This window comes from Achroia grisella, unplaced genomic scaffold, assembly GCF_030625045.1.
Source record: "Achroia grisella isolate CSIRO2021 unplaced genomic scaffold, CSIRO_AGI_Agris_v1 utg445, whole genome shotgun sequence".
Taxonomy (NCBI): Eukaryota; Metazoa; Arthropoda; class Insecta; order Lepidoptera; family Pyralidae; genus Achroia; species Achroia grisella.
Genome location: NW_026712860.1, coordinates 1,468,046 through 1,487,375, shown reverse-complemented (window position 1 = coordinate 1,487,375; position 19,330 = coordinate 1,468,046). Strand labels below are relative to the sequence as shown.

The 19,330-nt window shown below is 30.1% G+C and overlaps 1 protein-coding gene across 2 annotated transcripts in view; it reads right to left on the bottom strand.

Annotated features, from left to right (window-relative positions):
- LOC131844972 (uncharacterized) overlaps nt 1-14,082 on the bottom strand; it is a 115,848-nt gene extending 101,766 nt beyond the window's left edge. The window contains exons 1-2 of one of the 2 annotated variants that reach the window (XM_059193975.1): nt 13,701-14,082; nt 1,166-1,653 (exon numbers count right to left, since the gene is read on the bottom strand). In XM_059193975.1, the coding sequence (XP_059049958.1) occupies nt 1,166-1,269 (104 nt within the window). In that variant the 5' untranslated portion in view covers nt 1,270-1,653; nt 13,701-14,082. The remainder of the gene's footprint in view (nt 1-1,165; nt 1,654-13,700) is intronic. The other variant, XM_059193976.1, reaches the window with a different exon arrangement.
- Nucleotides 14,083-19,330: the final 5,248 nt, after the last annotated feature.

The following is a 19,330-nucleotide window of genomic DNA, read 5'->3' as shown; positions in this document are numbered from 1 at the left end:
ACGATTTTCCTATTATTGAAACTTTCTAGAATGTTGTATCTAGATTAGCTAAATTCTTCATGACATACAGATAAATAGTCTTATTGTTTATATGTTTAAATGTGTTAATTTTGTTAACATAATAAGACAATCATACAATAATTTCTCAGTGTGATTGTCTGGCGCTTATTATGTTAAAAAAATCCTAATCTTCAAACTAAACTTCTATAACTAAACGCTGTTAAAACTATCACATGCTGTGTAAAGGTTGATTATCAAATTGACATAAATGAATATCGAACATGAAATAAAAATTACTTTATTATGATGTCATTGTAATTTCTAGATCAGATCTAAATATCTATTAGGCATATTTTTATGCTAGTTATTTTCCAGATTACTAACCGCTAAATAATATCCCATGCATTGTTATTTCACGGTTGAGATATGTAAAAAGCGACTGTTTACCCAACCATATCGAACTAATATTAGTCTGCAAAGGTAGTTAACATTGCAGATATTTCACCAATTACATTGTAATCTAATAGGTAATGTCGTGTTGCAAACGAAGTTACAGCTATTTGGTATTTATTACGATTTGTAAAAGAAATAGCTCACATTCAATTCATTGCTTATTCAAATTGAGAAATTAAAGTCGTAATACGATGCAACCAATCATCTATCTTTTTTTGCATACGAATGATTTGTCGTCGTCTTCTCCAACCAGTTGACATTAAAATTATAACTGAATAGTTTAGCTGTGTTCCAGTGTGAAGAATGAGCCATCATATTGTTTACGATTTATTTACAGAAAAAAATAGATAAAATTGAAAATATCATTGAAAACTTTTACAACCACGGGTATCTAGCGGTTTAGCACACTTTACTTCCGATAGTCGCAGGTTCGATCCTCGAATTATGCAAAAATTATGTTCATGAGTAAGATTGTTTGTATCGTATGTTATATTTTACATTTATGTTATAAATTTGTTTACAAAAAACAATGTATCTCAATGTTTATATCAGTTGTCTAGGACCCATAACACAAGCTCTGCTCAGTTTGGGTCCAGATGGCGCTGTGTGCATTGTATAGGGTTATTATTATTTATTTATTCGTTTTATATTCCCTTAATTCTTCGATAGTATAGGTTACTACTATTATTATTAAAAATAATATAGTACTTACGTGTATACAGTTAGTAGCATCCAGCACTGCAGTCGCGCGCCGGGAAGCCACGTGACGTAGCGACCAGTCAGCGCACAGTCGATCCAAGATGCAATATATACCATACCACCTCAGTGGCGTATTCAGTAAGGCGGCACTGGATCTCTGTTCTTTATTTCTGCTATTGGTAACTTACTATTGCTATTGATCTTGACTAGGTTGGTTTCAAATTATTCAAATATTACTTCTTATAGATTGTGTTCCTATGAATTTTATATTTGATCGAAAAGTTTTGCTATTTTATTGATCTACTTATCTAAGCACCGGCTGTCGTCAGCCGAGCTGTAGTTGATGTCTTTAGGAGCAAAAGAGATGACTGAGGTAACTCTTCTTAGAGCATACCCCAGCATCTTTGTTTTTATAGCGATTTGAGAAATTGTAGTGTTATCAAAAATCAATATGACTGATATTTATGGACATGTCGCATGCCGATTTTTTCCATATTGTTTCTGAAACAAAGTAAAGGAACGTATATTAATCGTGAGCACATAATATGCAATCAGTTAACAAAAATACATTAGAAACTACCTAAACAGAATCGGTCAAACAAGGACTCTTAGTCATAAATAAATCACACCTTCACACCAAAGCCCCAAATCCCTTTTGTTTAAATGCTACCAAACATACAAAAACTTTTATTTTTCTCGCTAGGTGAACATGAAAAAACAAACCGAAGGTGGATTGTGCAATATCACAACAGAAAAATCATTAAACAATGCCCATGCCAGGAATTGAGGTGTTTATTATATCGCCCGACGTTCATTTCGAAGCACTCTGCAAAAAAACCTGGAATTCAGGTAAACTGTTGATTTTTTGCAGTCCGAGAAACTTATTATGCGGGATTTATGTCACTTTTTGTTGCGTCCGAGCTAATTATTGTTATCTACTTTCTGCTTGACCAAAGCGTTTTCTATAGAGCAATAATGGCCCACTAATTCTCATGACACCTTAGGAGTTAAAGCGTCAATGGTTTTAAAGGCTGCTATTGTATAAGTGGACAAAGCCACCCGCAACTCCGCAAGTCCTACTGTGCTTTTAACGTTTCTATTTGCATTGTCAATGTCTCATTCAACTTCACAATCTCAAGCTTCCACTTTTACGACTAAAATTTCATCTTACTCTGATTACATGTCTTTTTTTGTCTCCTCATTACCATATCGATTACTCATTCAATTATACCCTCTAATGACCACGGAAGGATTATATTTTTTTGACGGAATATATCGGCTTTGCAAAAGGAAAGCAGGAACAATAAAATATCGAATTTAGAACAGCAACCCGGGCGCAGGGGTTATTATTTTAGCCAACAAAGTAGAAAACCATTTACAATAAATCATTTTGAATGCTTTCTTGGTTCCCATACGTCGAGCGGGCGACGCAAAGGGTGATTTCTGTCTGAGTGTACATAAATAAAGGTGAAGGTCCTGTGTGCGGATCCCCAGGTACGTTTAGTTTCGTGTTTAATGCACATGTATTGTTTAACTGGAAGTGATACAGGTGGCTACGATAATCGAAGCACGTGTTTAAATATAACAACTGCATATATTTTGAATACTGTTCAGGGTATAAATGATAATGTAAAGCAAATTGAGGTAATATAGAATGATATAGTGGAATATTTTGTATGAAGTATTTTGTAAGATTTATATAACTGTTATTGTTGTTATTATTGACAGACTGATAATAAAGTTTGTGTTTTTACACAATAGTATGACAAATAGCAACAATGGACAAATGATTCATCACCTCTTGAGACTAGAAACAATATTAGTGAATCATGATCCAGTAAATCCATCAACCTAGATTGTCTAAATGAGTAAAATAACATTTTACCTAACTAAATAGTTATATTACGGGTAGCTACAGCAAAAGGTTGACCACATTGCTCGAGAAATCAACAGTTAATGTGCGAGTTCATAAGTGGCGACTCACAGCCATCAACAGAGTCATTCCTGAGGAAGGTTTAAGTTTATAATAGGGTAAAAGTTTGTATAAATGAATTTAATTATCTAAGGCAAAGCTAGAGCGAGTCGCAAGTGACAGATAAAAACTGAAATATAGAAATTAAAAAGAATATATGATATTAAATTAATAAATATTCTTACTTCTTCGTAAGTACAAATATGGACTAAAGCAATTATTACGACTAAAAAACATTTTAAAAGTTTAAATTACATTGATCAAGATGATCGAAACAACTTATTACTTTATTATCATTAGTGTAAATATAAACTATCAGGTCGCCGGTCGTAATCGCGTAGTGATGTCCATTCCATTTTCTGTAAGTCCATTATACTTTGCTCACTTGTGGCGTTGTGGCGTATAGACCACACTGTAGATTGTAACCGTGGCGGCTGTTTGCTGAACGATTAGACGCATGCGCGTAGCGGTCTACAACTCGCATAATATTGCCATTGTAATGAAGGCTCCTCTAATTTAAATTTACTACGGAGTGAGTACACATATTCACTTACAAACACGTCCACATATTTATATTTAGGTACAAAAGTAATAGTTTGAAAACTGATAAGTAAAGATAAATTATGTTCTCAACAAATAACATTAATTGATACCGTATTTAGCATTTTGTATTTTTAAAGATAACTAAATAACTACCTACTTGTCAGGTCTTGATCAAATTAACATTAGCAGCAGCTACCAAATAAACAAAATTTAAACTTTATACATCGTAGAAAGTTATAAGATAACTTGAGTAAATAAATTAATATATATATAATAATTATATTTATATTTTAAATTGAGAATTATAGATAAATTAAATTGAGAAATTTCTCTAATTTATAATGTCGGTTGAAAATGTAAAAATAACCACCCTAAAAATATATAAATTCGTGAGTGTATTTATATTGTTAAGCGTGGTTATTTTAAACCAAAATTTTCAGAGTACTCAAAATTATGACGAAATTAAATTTAAAATATAATATATTAAAACTACTTATATAATATCTCGTAAATATTAATCTAATAAAATCAAGTCCTTCTAGCATTTCACCTACATAAAAGTCTCCTAAAATCGTAATTCGATATTAAGTTATATAGCATACCGAAACGATATATGATAGGAATACCTAAAAGATTCCAAAAGGTTAAATTTTTATTTCATCACATTTTTTCCGGAGGACTAAAGTGTCATTCCTCCATACCCTGATATTTATTCATTGATTACTACCATATCACATGCTTCAAGCCCAAACACCAAAACATAGAATACTAAGTATGTAAGATGCTTAGTGATCTTTCCTTTTTCCTATATAAGTGACCAAAAGTGTGAGATGAATTAATGGTTGAAATTGATTTTACTCACATAATCATTATAACAACGTCTATCTTGCTAAAATATAACTCTACGTTTAATAATATTACAAGTACCTATATTTCATACCTATATTATTCTATTAATATATCGTCATGATACAATTTATTATTAAAATAATTTGCTCATTGGAATGGGTGTTAATCTGTAATAAAAATTAATTACTTATAATCTTGCGAAACTAAATTCGCAATTAGCCATAGAAAACACGGATATACGACACTATAAAAACGTCAAATTATTGAATAATAAATATAAGTGTAAATCTTACAATAATAAGAGATTTGTGTATTTATAATAATCCTTTATATAGCCAAATGCCACTGTTTTGTTACCTATAAAAATGAAGTAACCTTCCAAGTATTTTTTTTTTTATACTATGCTAATTAAATTTGCAAAACTATAAACCAAACAGTAGGTGGCCGATTTTATGTTCGTATTATCATCGAATTAAAAATATGTTAAAGTAAATACCAAATTGGTAATATTTTTATAAATGACTCAGAGTATGTATATCGACGGCAGACCATCCAACTGGACTGACCAATATGTCAGCATGATGACCATATTAACAAAGAAATAAAAACATTTATTGACCTCACTTCATATACATAGATGTATAATGAATAAAATACTTAACTAATTGTATATAGGAAGACACGATTTAGTATTTATTATATATATATTAGTTTAATACTTTTAACAATAATGGTTAATGAGTAATATTGTTCGGTTAAAACAATATAGATCGTGTACCGACTATTATTATATATATTATATTAGAATATTTTGCATATATATACATATAGAGTATTGTAAAAACAGGTCCTAAATAACAGTAAAACATTAATATTCCCTTCGTGACTTTGAAAAAGAAAAATAAACAGACGCGGGTATCTTTATTTTATATAGTTCTCTGTTGAAAATTATTGCTACTATACTAAATACGGTGCTAAATACTAAAGTATATAAATCGCAAATAAATGCCTTATTGGTATATGAATAAATTAATTATTAACTTACATTGACATTAAAATGACATTGTAATCCATTATTTATAAATCAATTATCATCATCATCATCATAGCAAATCTTTAGCGTTGTACTATTAAGTGTCTTTTCATAAGGATATACCTTAGTATACTTATTTAGTAACTAAAGACCTTGTGCATTATACTTAATTAAATTAAAAGAATTAATTCTTGAATTGCAATTCTAGATCTAAATATGTATCCGAGACTATACATTACTTTTTTTTTTATTATCAAGCGCCTTGATAAGTAACTATTTTTTCCGTTTCTTCTCTCTTGTACCGATGTAATGTTATTTCCATATTCTTCTCTTACTTATTTTAGACAATTCTTATTCCACCTCATCCTCTTTTAATCTTGAACATGTTAGTTGCGAATAAAAGAGTGTGCATTGTACAACATGAATAAAAATATGCTTTATTCATTTTTATAATATACTTTTTAAGTTCGTTAAATATTACTCATATTACAGAATCGTTTTTTCAATTAACGAACACTATAGAACCAGATGGAACCGAGTACTAGAAACTACATTGAACTAGTTGTACCTTAAATGGGTGAATGTCTACTATTCAAGGTGAACAATATTTATATTTACAACGTAAAATTGATGTTAATTTGGGCAAAACGAAATTTGCGCAAGAAGTGTCAGGGCAAGGGGCCAGTCGAACTTTGCTTAACTCATTAACAACATTATGATACCATTGCATTCTTGAAGGTTGTTTCTTTTTATGAACTTTGACCTCGACCTTTGCGTTTCATGACTTATATAATACAAGTCTGTTCATATCGGTCATATATGTATATATTGATAACAAATTTATTCATGTAGTCCCATGGAAGATATGTCGCGATAAGATATGATATGTAAATTTTTGTCATGATTATTTCTGCTGTTTAGCCGATTTTAATTGAAAAGAGGGAGTAATAATATTTTTTTTGTCTTATTAAAAAAATTGTTTAGTAGAACAGCAAAGGAACATTATAAACGGACAAATGTGGATCTAAGTAATGTAAACAAATTATTAATATAACAATTTAAACGAAAATGTAGGTTTAACTAATTGTGATGATATTCAACATAGATCTAGTATTTATTATAAATGTGTTATTGTTTGTATTTAGGATAGATACATATAATGATGATGGATAAAAAATGTTATCTGGATGAACATTTTATAGCATTAAATATTTACTGTTTTTTACCGTTTTGTTTTAAAACGATCTATGAAATAATATCCAAAAATTATTATTTAAAAACATACTCATGAATGCAAATTTGTATATAAAATCAAACTCATGAAGTCTGTGTCGTGCAAGATTCGAACTCGCAACCAACGGCAGTTTGTACATATAGCTGAACCACTGAAGCCGAAAATACAAATATTCTATACTTATACTATTATCGCTAAATTGAATTTTAAAGTTTTTATTCTTGGCATACCATTGCTTGTTAGAATAACAAAATAATGCCAATATTACTAATTAATTATCCTTTTAAGAGAAACCAACTTTTTTTAACATAATCATTATTTTGTGGTTGTAAAAAGCAATTTACCTAATTAACTTCTACTTACATTATAATAGTTTATAAAGTCTAGTCTTGTTTGTTTCTATTATTATCCACCATTGTGGGAAAAAACTATTTATTTATGACTACATACATTTTGTGTTTAGAATGGAGACAGATATAACCTATTGTTAAATTAGGTTAATCTAGTAATCTAAAAGAATATTAAGAAATATCTCTAGAACGGTCTGTTAGTTGTCCGGACCGTTTGGAATGCTGTGTGTCGATATTTAAATTAAAACCAATATTTTTTTTATAATTACATGCTAATCCGTTGTAATTGTCATATTATTTTGTTTTATTAGATTATTATTATTCGTTATTTGTTCTTGACTGTCACATTTATACGTGGCCAGCAACAGCAACTGTCAAAGAAGGCGCAACACAACACTAGTAGTCCTTCTGAGAGCATTTGAATCCATTTTGACAAGAGATGCACCTACCACCGTCTCTCTAATAAAGTGTTGTCATCACCGGAAAGTTAGATGAATCCGAAATAAAAGTTGATACAAAAATATTTTGTAGAATTCGAATTCACGACCTTTGAAACATCTATATAAGAGTCATTAAGCATGCTTAAATAACAACTACAGTTAGCACTACCATAGTAGGAAATGTTATAAGATTTCTATATATTTAGTTTCTCAAATGAATAGAAACTCAAGCTATGTGAATTGAATTCGGATTGCCAAAACAAATTATATCGATATCGTTTTAAGAAAAATTGAAATAAGTTTCCATTGAAATAAAAGGTTATAGTATTCTGAAACGTTTCCTAATGCACGGGAGATACGTACAAAATAGACTTGTATTACACAACTATTTATATTCTTAAAAAGTTTTAAACTCCTTGCAGTTTGTGAGATACGTTCAGAAACTGCAGTCGAGACGGTTGTTATTCGAAAAGTTATTCTCTCCGAGTCAATAACACCATTCTTACGAATATATGGGAAAACATGTTTAATGGCAGTATCCTTTAGTACGAAGAGCGACATTTTTAAGTTAGTTTATTGCGTAATGAATCGTCTCGATAAATCTGATAAAGGAGTGGAACGTTTGTACAGTAGTGATTCTTTGTTGTATAGATTGCTTTTACGTCATCTCATACAAATAAGTTTAAGGATACGAATTCTAGAAATATCTACGGATGTTGAAATCGGGATATAATTATCAGTTCTAAAAGCAAATTTTACACATAAAATACAATCTAGTTGTCACAATCTATGCTCGTATTTTAAAGAGGAAAATTACTACTAACCGATTTCAAAAATTCTTTCACTGTTTGTTAGGTAACATTATTTCAAATAACATATGTTATATATACCTATATCGAATGCGGTATAGGGGACACTAGTTATTTATAGGAACTGAATATTTTTCCCGAAAATATCTATGTTTTAAGGAGATTAAGCCTGAAATGTGTCTCTGTTCTACGCAAGCATAGAGTAGACTTAGAATTATATTTTGGCACTAGAGAAAAATTAGATCATGTATATAAAATCTTTAATTATATTACTAATAGTTTTTATCCGCGACTTTATCCGATTGACCTTTAAGAGCAAAGTCTTACCCATCCTAAATACTACGTGTATACCAAATTACTTGACTATTGGTTTACTCAATAAGGCGCCAAGAAAGATGTAACAAACAGACACTTTCACATTTAGTAATATTTGTAAGGGTTAAGTTAGCAGTTATTGCATATAGCAATAGCACAGATAATATAATATTACATAGCAATAGTAAGTATAAATGCTTTTATGGAAGAATAGCGTCGGGAGTCGAACTTCTCCCGACATGCAGTGTCAGCGTCTTCTTGGTGGCACAAGCTATTATTTTCGTAAGTCATGGTAACTGTTATTTTTTACTGCAAACTATATAGTATTATTTCGCATAGAACTCCTCCTACACAAATCTAATAACGTAAATTAACAAATATTTAATAACTACCACATACAAACATTAAGCTTCTATTTCGCTCTTTCATTTTGTTTTCGTAACGAAATTTAGTAACTTGTTTCTTCAAGTTTCGATATATTTCTATATAAGACCAAAATTCATCAAAATTACTTCACTGGCTTTGGCCTGTAATCGTAACAAACTAATAGACCGAGTTGCTTAAGTGTTTATAATATAAGTACCTATACCTATTTACTTTTTTTTATTAGCAAAACACTAAACTAAGCAGTATTTTTGCATGAATTCCAAATTTCATTAGAAACTTTCTGTTTGTCATGAATGAATGCTATCTGGCGTGAAGATAGTTACTTAGTTACTTAATTATAATATTCTTATTAATATATGCTTAATTACCGAAACTATTTTTATACAACAGACTTTGTAAATACAATAAACTTCGTAAAAAGTAATTTCGTGATATCCAGTCTCACACAATGGTCGGCTGAAATCAGCCGCCAAGCAGCCTACTTTGTAACCTGTGTCACAAGGTATGAAGTCGTAGACCTCAAAAATGGCAATGCAAGAGTGGTATCACGGATGTCACATAATAACGTTCGCTACCACTTACCATCATGTGATCGGTCAGCTTGTTTGCCATGCCAATTACATAAACAAAACATTCGTGAAATACGTCACACAACCGCGGATAATAATTACCGGTTTTTGGAGGTTATGGAATCCTTTTCCATAGTAATATCACATGAACCATAGTAGGTGTACAATCTTTACATAGTATAAAATGAAGGCGCTTCCGCTGTCTGTTCACTTAAATCTTTTAAACTACGCAGCGATTTTAATGCAGTTATTAGCAGTAGATAAATTTATTCAAGAGGAAGGTTTATATGTATAATACAAATTCACTCGTGCGAAGCTGGAACGAGTAGTCCAATATAAATCTTAATGTTATAAAGGTAATAGTTTGTTTTTATATCTTGCGAGTCGAATTTGTTATTGTTACAAAGGTGGCGTGACTGTAACCCCAGTTCTTGGTTACTCACCAGAATGGTCAATATGTGGTGAAGGTATCTCAACTGTAAAACAGAGTAACAATCTGCGAAATATGTATAAGGTGAATCACTTTATACATATTTTGCAAAGTATAAAAAATTTTTATTTGTTATCGTACTTTAAATTTGTTTTAAAAACCTTGAGTTAGCATAATGTTCATTAAAATGTAATAAAAACTTAATCACGTTCTATATGGAGGTTCATAAAATTAATGTTCTTCACTTTCAAATATTTTTCAAGTGAAGCGTGAAAAAAATTGTTGAAAGGGGTTAAATCGAATTACAACTTTTAATAATGGAAATTTTCTTATAACATGTCGTGTTTTTGCTCAACAAGATTTATTTTGTAGTGTGACGTGTAAATTATTTTCATATTAATACTCTCAATTTTGTATATAGACTAGAAAGATTTACGTATCTTTTAAATGCCCAATTTCTCGTAATATAAATAATAATAATATTCCAGGACAATCCACACAGCGCCATCTAATCCCAAGCAGATTCCCAATTAGCAGAGATTGTCTTATATTACCTACTAGATAACTGGTATATTTCTTTTTGTAAATACATACACATTATACATAGAAAATACCCAGACCGATTCAAACAACCATACTCATGAATACAAATGTTATTACCGAGCGAGGAATGGAACCCACGAACATCGCGGTGTGCTGAACTGTTAGGCCATCGAGGTCATCAAATAAAATATTCGTTTCCATCTTTATCTTTAAAAATATAGAAATGCGTTCCTTGTTAGTAGGTAATAACATAATACTAAAGTTTAGAACAGTATACATTTTTAGCATTAAAATACGTAACCGTTTAACGTCCATAAACGTTCCAACATTAACAACTGGTTAATAACAACTAGTTAATCATAGCTACCAAGCAAACGTGTCTTATTGTATTTACAATTTCAATAAGTTATACGATAAAATGTTTACTTCGATACGGTATCTCTAAAAGCCTATAATACGCAATCACCGCACTTAGATTTACTGTATTCATGTATAAATCCGTAGAAATACTGACAAATAATATTATATTTACTTACTGTAGTCTATAATATTTATAAATATATGTATAACTCTGGCCAACTTATACTATGGGGACTAGAGAACTGACAGATGCCTAAAGTTTTATTTTAAAATATATCTATACACAAAAAGAAATTGAAGTTACTGTTTGTAATTTCAAATTAATTGCTTTTTACTAAATGCCTATGAAAGTATAGACGATACTTACATAATCTGTCTGTCTATTTATTCTTTGAAATGACTGGACCGATTTTGTCTTTCATTCGTAGATAGCTAATGTTATAAGGAATAACTCAGCCTAATTTTAGATAATATTTTTAAAAAATTTGCGGATGAAGTCGCAAGCAACAATTAATTTATGTTATAGACAGCAAAACAACCAGCCCAATACAAACAGGCATTAATCAACTGATAGCATCCAGGTAGCTGACTAACTTCGATCAAAGAAAATTTTCGTTCGAAATATCAAATATTATTTTCATATTTCGTGTACATATTAACAGTTATTGCCGGAAAGTATATTTTAGTTATTAATCTAAAATGAAAAATAAGTGTTGTCTATATACATTACAAGCAATTTATCGTATGATGACATCTCTCATGCGTTGACATTCCGAAGGACTAGTGTTATACTCTAGCCGTCATCATACCGCATATTCCTATAATTTGACTGCCATATACTACATATACTACATTATCGACATATGCTACATCTCACCTCAAGCAAGCTGCTTGGCGGTTGAAATAAGTGAGAAAGAGGTATTTGACTTTGACCATACGGTAGTTCTGGCAATTTGTCTCATTAACCATCTCAACTAACCATTGTCTAAGATTATATTTAGAATCTACAGCCAGAAATAAAAGTAACAGACAGTAAGTATTTTTCATTAATACCTACATAATACTTTCATCAAGACTGATGATCCTGACATATCAACAATGTGTGTATCCGTTTATTTATAAAAACTTAAGTAATTACTACCATATTTTCGTTCCTAAGTCGGCAGTCATAATCGTATACTTTTTTAAGTTTACCGTGATCATAGCGTTTATAATACTCCCGAAATATCAAAAATTATTATAAATAAAAACGAATAAAACATAGTATTGATTTCCTTAATATTACGTGTAAACCGTATACTACTAGTATGTAAATAAATTTTAATTACATTACAAGTAAATCAAATAAAAAAAGATTTAGTCATTTTAGTAATTATATAAAAGAATTTCAAATTCTTTTCTTAATTTTGTAGTATGATTTATACATTAAATCATTAAATGACTTCAAATATTTCTTTATTGATATAGCTAATATATCTAATGGACAGTCTTGAAGTTCACTATTACACTATGTAATATCTCGATGGATGAGAGTTCTTATTGGAGCAATATTGCCTAATACTAATAAATAAACTAATAAATAAACTCTAATTATTAATATAAAATGTAAATTTAATTTTAAAAATTATTTTCAGTGTACCAAATAAACAATTTTCTTTCTTTCTTTAATAACCAAGATTTTTAAGTAATGGCAAACACCGCCAGATAAATAGATTAATGTATGACGGTAAATCAAATATACTCCACGAAATGTGGAGAAAATTCAGATACGTCTACTATATTAAAGCAGTGAATATTTCAACCTGGTAATTTTGAACCCGGTGACAGTAATTTTTGGTCCGTACTACCAGACTATACTTTCGCAAATCCATATCAAATTTTGATTAATTTTCAAAAGAGTTTACTCTAATGTCGGTTCCAAATTACAAATATAAACAGAATATACTGAAGCATTCCATCGAATTCAGAATTCCAAGGATGAAACTGTACCACCCATAACAAATGCACTGTGTGGTCATTTCTGTGAAATAAGATCTTATGCTTGTTGCTTATATGAAAATTTATTATCGAACCTATACTAATTATCCCAGATCTCTACATGACCGGGAGAATTGGTCAGCTCAGATGTACGTTGTTAAACAATATCTACATAATTTTTCAAATTATTACTATATTTTCGTATTATTTAACAACTTTATTTATTTGATTTAACCGATACCAAAATCTCAATGTAATATGAATAAAACACCTAAACTAATGAAACATTAAGTAAATTTCTATAACTATCGAAAAACATGTAAAATATTTTATAATTATGTAGACGTCCATTACGGTTATACGATTTAAATATGATTAATTCTAATAATTGAGTAGTTATCTAATATTATTATAAGATATTAATCATTAACGGCAGAAGCAGCGCCCGCAGTAAATATTTTCTATGTGCGCACCAACTCACCGGCCCGTTAATATAATTGTGATCGCATTTGTCGACGCAATGTAATTGATGAAGCGCCAATCATTTATTAGATTATTAATGATGGCAAATATATTCTTAAATCAAATATTTTATTACTATTTATTTACTAAATAAATGAAAGTAAGAGCTATAATAGTTAGGCTAAATGTACTCGCACATTAACATATAAACAGACAAAAAGAATATTTACAAAATATTAAACAAAAAATATATAAAAGCATAAAAAATAACCAACCAAAATTCCGGGGCAAATAAAAATCCAAATGAAAATGTGCACAAAATAAAATACAACACTTCACACCAACAAAATCTTTCGGTACACCGATAATAACACATAAAAATCTTAGAAAGCTCAGTAAGTCTAAAACGCACTTTTAAATACACCAAACACACAACATTACCGTTTGCCGCCAACTGCAACTTTTTTCAAGAGTTTCAGAAAATATAAAAAAATGCAAGTGTTCAAAAAAAAAATTATTGCGAATAATTCGCGAGTTCGGTTTTCAAGTTTCGCGACGCGCCGTTGCGCATATCACGGGAATGGGAATGTGAAATTTTTGACTATTATGGGGAGGATGTGCGCATAGCTGTGGCTTAGATGAGACTGTGGCGTGGTACCGCGGCGGTCCAACTGTGTGGCCAAAGACGACTTTCGCCCCGACCGGTCGCCCTACAGCTCTGGCGACGAGTGACGCATCCAGGAATACTGTTAATTCACTATATTTAACTATGACACTTTTTCTAATTCACTCTTATGTAATATACATATTGAAAGTCACAATAAGCATATTTGTTTAGAAATAATAAAACGAATAAAACATAAGTCATAAATATAGGGGCTGGAATCAGATTATTGAATGAATAAATTATCGACATTTGAACATGATTGCATTTCTCCCGTGTTAAAGTAAAAGAGCATACTATCTATTGTAATTTAGAAATATTCAAATTCACGTACAAAAGGGCACCGTCACTGTATACAATTAGATATAACTGCGAAATGACATTGTAGATTCTTTATATTACTATTTATAAATTCACTTAACATAATATCTGACTATATGATTCATCAATATTTTAGTAAATGAATCATACGGGTACCTAAGTAGGTAAATTAAAATTACAATGCATAAAAATAAAGCAAATGTTCATGCGGTTCAATCCGAATTAAATTAAAATATAAGTAGAACTATTAATAAATATAAAAATTATTGCGGTTAATTTAAATTCGCAAGAACAAACCGCTAACCACATGTCTTTTATACCTACCCATTATTATACTTCAAACTAGCTTTATGTATCAAGACTTCCTTTGCGTATACTGTTAAAATTTGTCCTTAACCGTGTTATATTGATATCTTGCTCAACTTTACAATAAATTACTTCGAAATAATAATGATTTTAACCCAAAAATGTTATTAATAATAATATAATTAAAATTACTTTTTCTGCGTTATTTTATTTTAATTACCGTGCCATAGTAAATTACCTAAAGTTTATTTACTTCGAAAAGTAAACTACATGAGCCTACTACGACAATCATATTTATGATGTCTTTAAAAGGATTTCAGATGTTTAACATTATTTGAGTACATTTAAATGTAGATTAATAAGTGTTTCCACAAAAATGAGGATACAAATAATTCCCAATTTTTTTGATAAGATGCGCTGTTTTTAGACTTTGTAGACAATTTGTGCAGAAACACCGCATCGCTTGCATAATTTCCCTCTGGTTTACCCGAATTACGCACGTAACATGCATATGATACTTCCTACACTTACGTCTGAATTTGTATAATTTGTAATCAACTTGGCACACACTACTAGTGTCTACGAAATTGTCATAATAGCCAGAATATTCTAATTAACATTACACATGCGATATTTATTTTATTTATATGTTCAAATATGACTTTGTAACATATTCGAACATACAAACAATAATATTTAAAAACCACAAGAATATATGTGTCCCTAATCTAAAAATCAAAAACTAAATAATTATGGGATTTGCGTTTGTACAAATACTTTGTTACCTATTCGTTTTACTAACGTCTCTTTCAATAAATTATAACATATTTGATTTGAAAGAAAACATATTTAATGATGTTTACAGTATAATTAGTTTTTAAATTGAACAAAATTTTGAACTCAGATTTTGCGCAAATTGAACTGCCAAAAATTAATAAGGTAATACTATATTTCTACAGAAATACGTTATGAACTAATCCTCCTTTTTTCGCCATCGTAGTCGGATAAGATTTGTAATACAAGCATTTTTATTTAAAACTTAATTATTTATATACGTGATATTATCGTAATATCTTTATATGTAGATATTGTAACATAACATTACTCTTGGGTAAAAACGAAGTGACTTAAGATAAAGTGAATTAAACACATTTTGTTATAGGTATTATATCTTTCTATATTGAAATAATGAAAAAGTGAAACTTTCAAACTCAAATCTGATTTCAAAGTATCAATTAAAATGTCGAGTTTATAGACATTCCTATTCTCCTTGTGATCACATTATAGTATAAATTATCATGAAACAACAACAATAAGGGAACACTATCGGGAGTTATGTCATAACCCAGTTCTAACTTGAAGTCAGGACTTTATGCAGGAAACGACAGGAGCAGGACGTCGACTTCACCGTAACTGTTTACAACAGTTGCAACGTTGTTCGTTGTTCCCATCTATGACATTATTTCAGTTGGAAACTGTAGATGTGTTTACTAAGAAACTTATATATCTACTCCAATAATATATATTCTTGGGGCTTATAGCTGAATAATAATATAAAATTAAACTAAATTATATTATGACATGTACGACCACGCCACATTTTGAAATTGGATAAAAAAGTTAAAACAATTAAGATTAGTTATGAAGTCGTAAAATTCTATAACGTTAGCATGAGACTATTCTTTTATGTAATTGTAATGACAAACAATCTGTTGGTTCATCTTATAGTAACTGTTTACCGTTACTTATATATATGAACAGCACTACGGGCATCACGTTATCTATCTATCTATCTTCTTATGTCCGCGATAGCACACTTGCGTTGTTTTTAAGCAGTAATTTTACTGCCTAATCTATACCCTCCAACCGAAATACACTTTCAAAGTTGGCTTGGCTGCTGAAGTAGGTTAAATGAGGTACCCGCTCAGAGGACTTTTTACAGTCTACTTTTTACTAACAATCCTTTCAAGTATATCAAGAAATATATATATCACAACCTCGGTATTTATACTCTTGGTTTCATTAATATCTCAAAATATTCGATCTGGTTTCTTTAGAAAGCCACAAAATTTGACAAGTATTGAATATCTACTAGGACTTTCTCTCGCTTTTTCCGCCATCACGTCAATTCATCTCAAACTGAATAGACATAAAAGGAATCAATTGACAGTCCCTGTTCGGAAGAGCACAGGAAGAGCTAGTTTTGTTTTGACAAGAACCAATTGTGCCATTATGTTCCTGATTTTTTTACTTTTCGAAATAATAATACGTGTACAAGTTCAGTGTTTTGTTGTCATAAACCATTCATTGCGAATTTTAACTCTAACGGACACAGGTAAAAATAGATTGGAAATCTGTTTTAAAAGTCGAACATTATACCTTTTAATATGTAGTACTGGAACATATTACAACAATATTTTAAAGATCCATATATTATTTTGAAAGTATTTACTTAAAGACATGATATATACCTACCTACCTAGAGAAGGTTTTATTTTAATTAAGTAGTATCATCTGGTCTGTTTTTGTGAAATTCCATATTGGTCATCCAAAGAGTCTACAAATTACACGTATTAAAAATGTATTAATATAATAAAAAGGATTCTGAAGACTTATACTAATTCAATTGAGTGTATTTGTAATAAATATTATTTTTATTGCAAAAACAAACATGTAGTAGGTATTCTCGATATAGAGCATACTTTAAAACAACATACTACTCTTATATATAAAAACTTACCAATACAAAGTGTTGAAAGTATAAGCCTGGCCTGGATCTTGGACATTTTTATAAAACATATAACTTTTACATTTCAAAAATTTCTAATATTAACGTATAAATATAATAAATATACATCATTTTAATATTCTATTTACTGCATAAATATCATATTTCCAAAGCCAAGATTTAAATATACGACAATTTCAGTTTATAAACAAAAAGTTCAATGATTCATACAATTCTAATATTACCGCTATAAAAGCTAAAGAGTCAAAGCATTGGGTAAAATGGAGCAAATTGTTTGTATCAATCTAATGCGATTTAAAATACGTCTCATTACAATCATTTATTAAACATCTACAGGACAGTCACTGTTCAAAGGTTACATGCATCTGGAACACACGTTCCAACTATCTAAGTTACAGACAAACAACTAGTTTAATAATGAAGCTCATGTAGAAAATATCCGTTATCTTACATCTATCAGTAGATCTTGCGGACAACTCACTTGCTGCTACCGTCTGCGGTAATAAACAGAAATCCGATACCCAGCCTACGACAAGCATTTAAAGCCAGATCTGATAAGGCGATCGTTCAGTTATTATTTACAATCTGTTCACGGTTGTCCCTTATGCCAAAATCAACTGCATTTTTATATAGGCAATCATGGTACAAGTTATACTTCGAATGTTTGAACAAATATTTGTTTAAACAAGCATTTGTAGCTTTCGTCGTTTGTAGATGATCAGTTTTTGTCATAGATTTCGTGGCACACAACAAAAAATATACTACAGCTGCAATAAATATGATTAGAATGTTATGATTAGATCAACAGCAGTTGAGTTGTGGAAGGAAATAAACAATCACTCCGGCACATCATTGATCAGTATTTCCTCATAATGTAGACAGATTCAAACGACAACGGATCAGAAAACCAAACAAAACTCGTTTTAATTTCCGCTAATATAGCCAGTGACAGCTGCGACCTGAACTGCGAATTCTAAGACCCTATATTAATTTATTCATTTATCCTTCACGCCCTAAATCCCTTGTATTGACGCATAAAGGGTTTAAATGGGTGTTGCCGCGTGCGCAACCCATCCATCTCCGCCAGCGATGCAATACAAATCAATTTCTAACACTAATCATTTGTACCACTGTAGATATTTGTACCTGCATGATTGCTTATGATTTAGGGATGTGAAGATATATTTTCCATCAGCTGGTATTTTATACTTCACACAACCCTATAAAGTAAATTGAATTATATATTTTATTTGAACGTATTAATAATTACAGTTCAATTTCATACCAAAACACCTTGGCAGAAACGAGATACACGTAATTATGTTATTTATTTTGTTTATTAAAGGTAAATACATATTTCCAAGGATACTAAAATAAAACTTACTTTTATGGAAATATGTAATATGATATTCTGATATTATTAACATCAATTAATTATCTTTCATTATGAAATCATCATACTGTGATAAATAAACTACTCAGTTGAAGTATAATCGATGCATCAATATCGAATATTTAATAAAAATTTAATTTAATATTTATTTATTTATCAAGCAGTGCATGTTTGCGAAATATGAAAATAATGAGAACAATTTATTATAAAGGCATTATAATTATAGCCGTTGAAAAATATACCTGTCGAGTTTTAATTGCTGTTTAAAGTGGTAGGTATTTATAAATATGTTAAATTTTAAGTATCACGCACTGGATACCTATATTCTAGCTACTTTTCGAAATGTTTGTGTATGTTTGTTGTTGTCTTTTCTTCGTAAAACGTCTAGATCACTTGGAGATATTTCTAGACTGATTAGATCTTATTACAGCACAGCAGACGATGCAATGTTACTCTAAGATAATTGCGTATT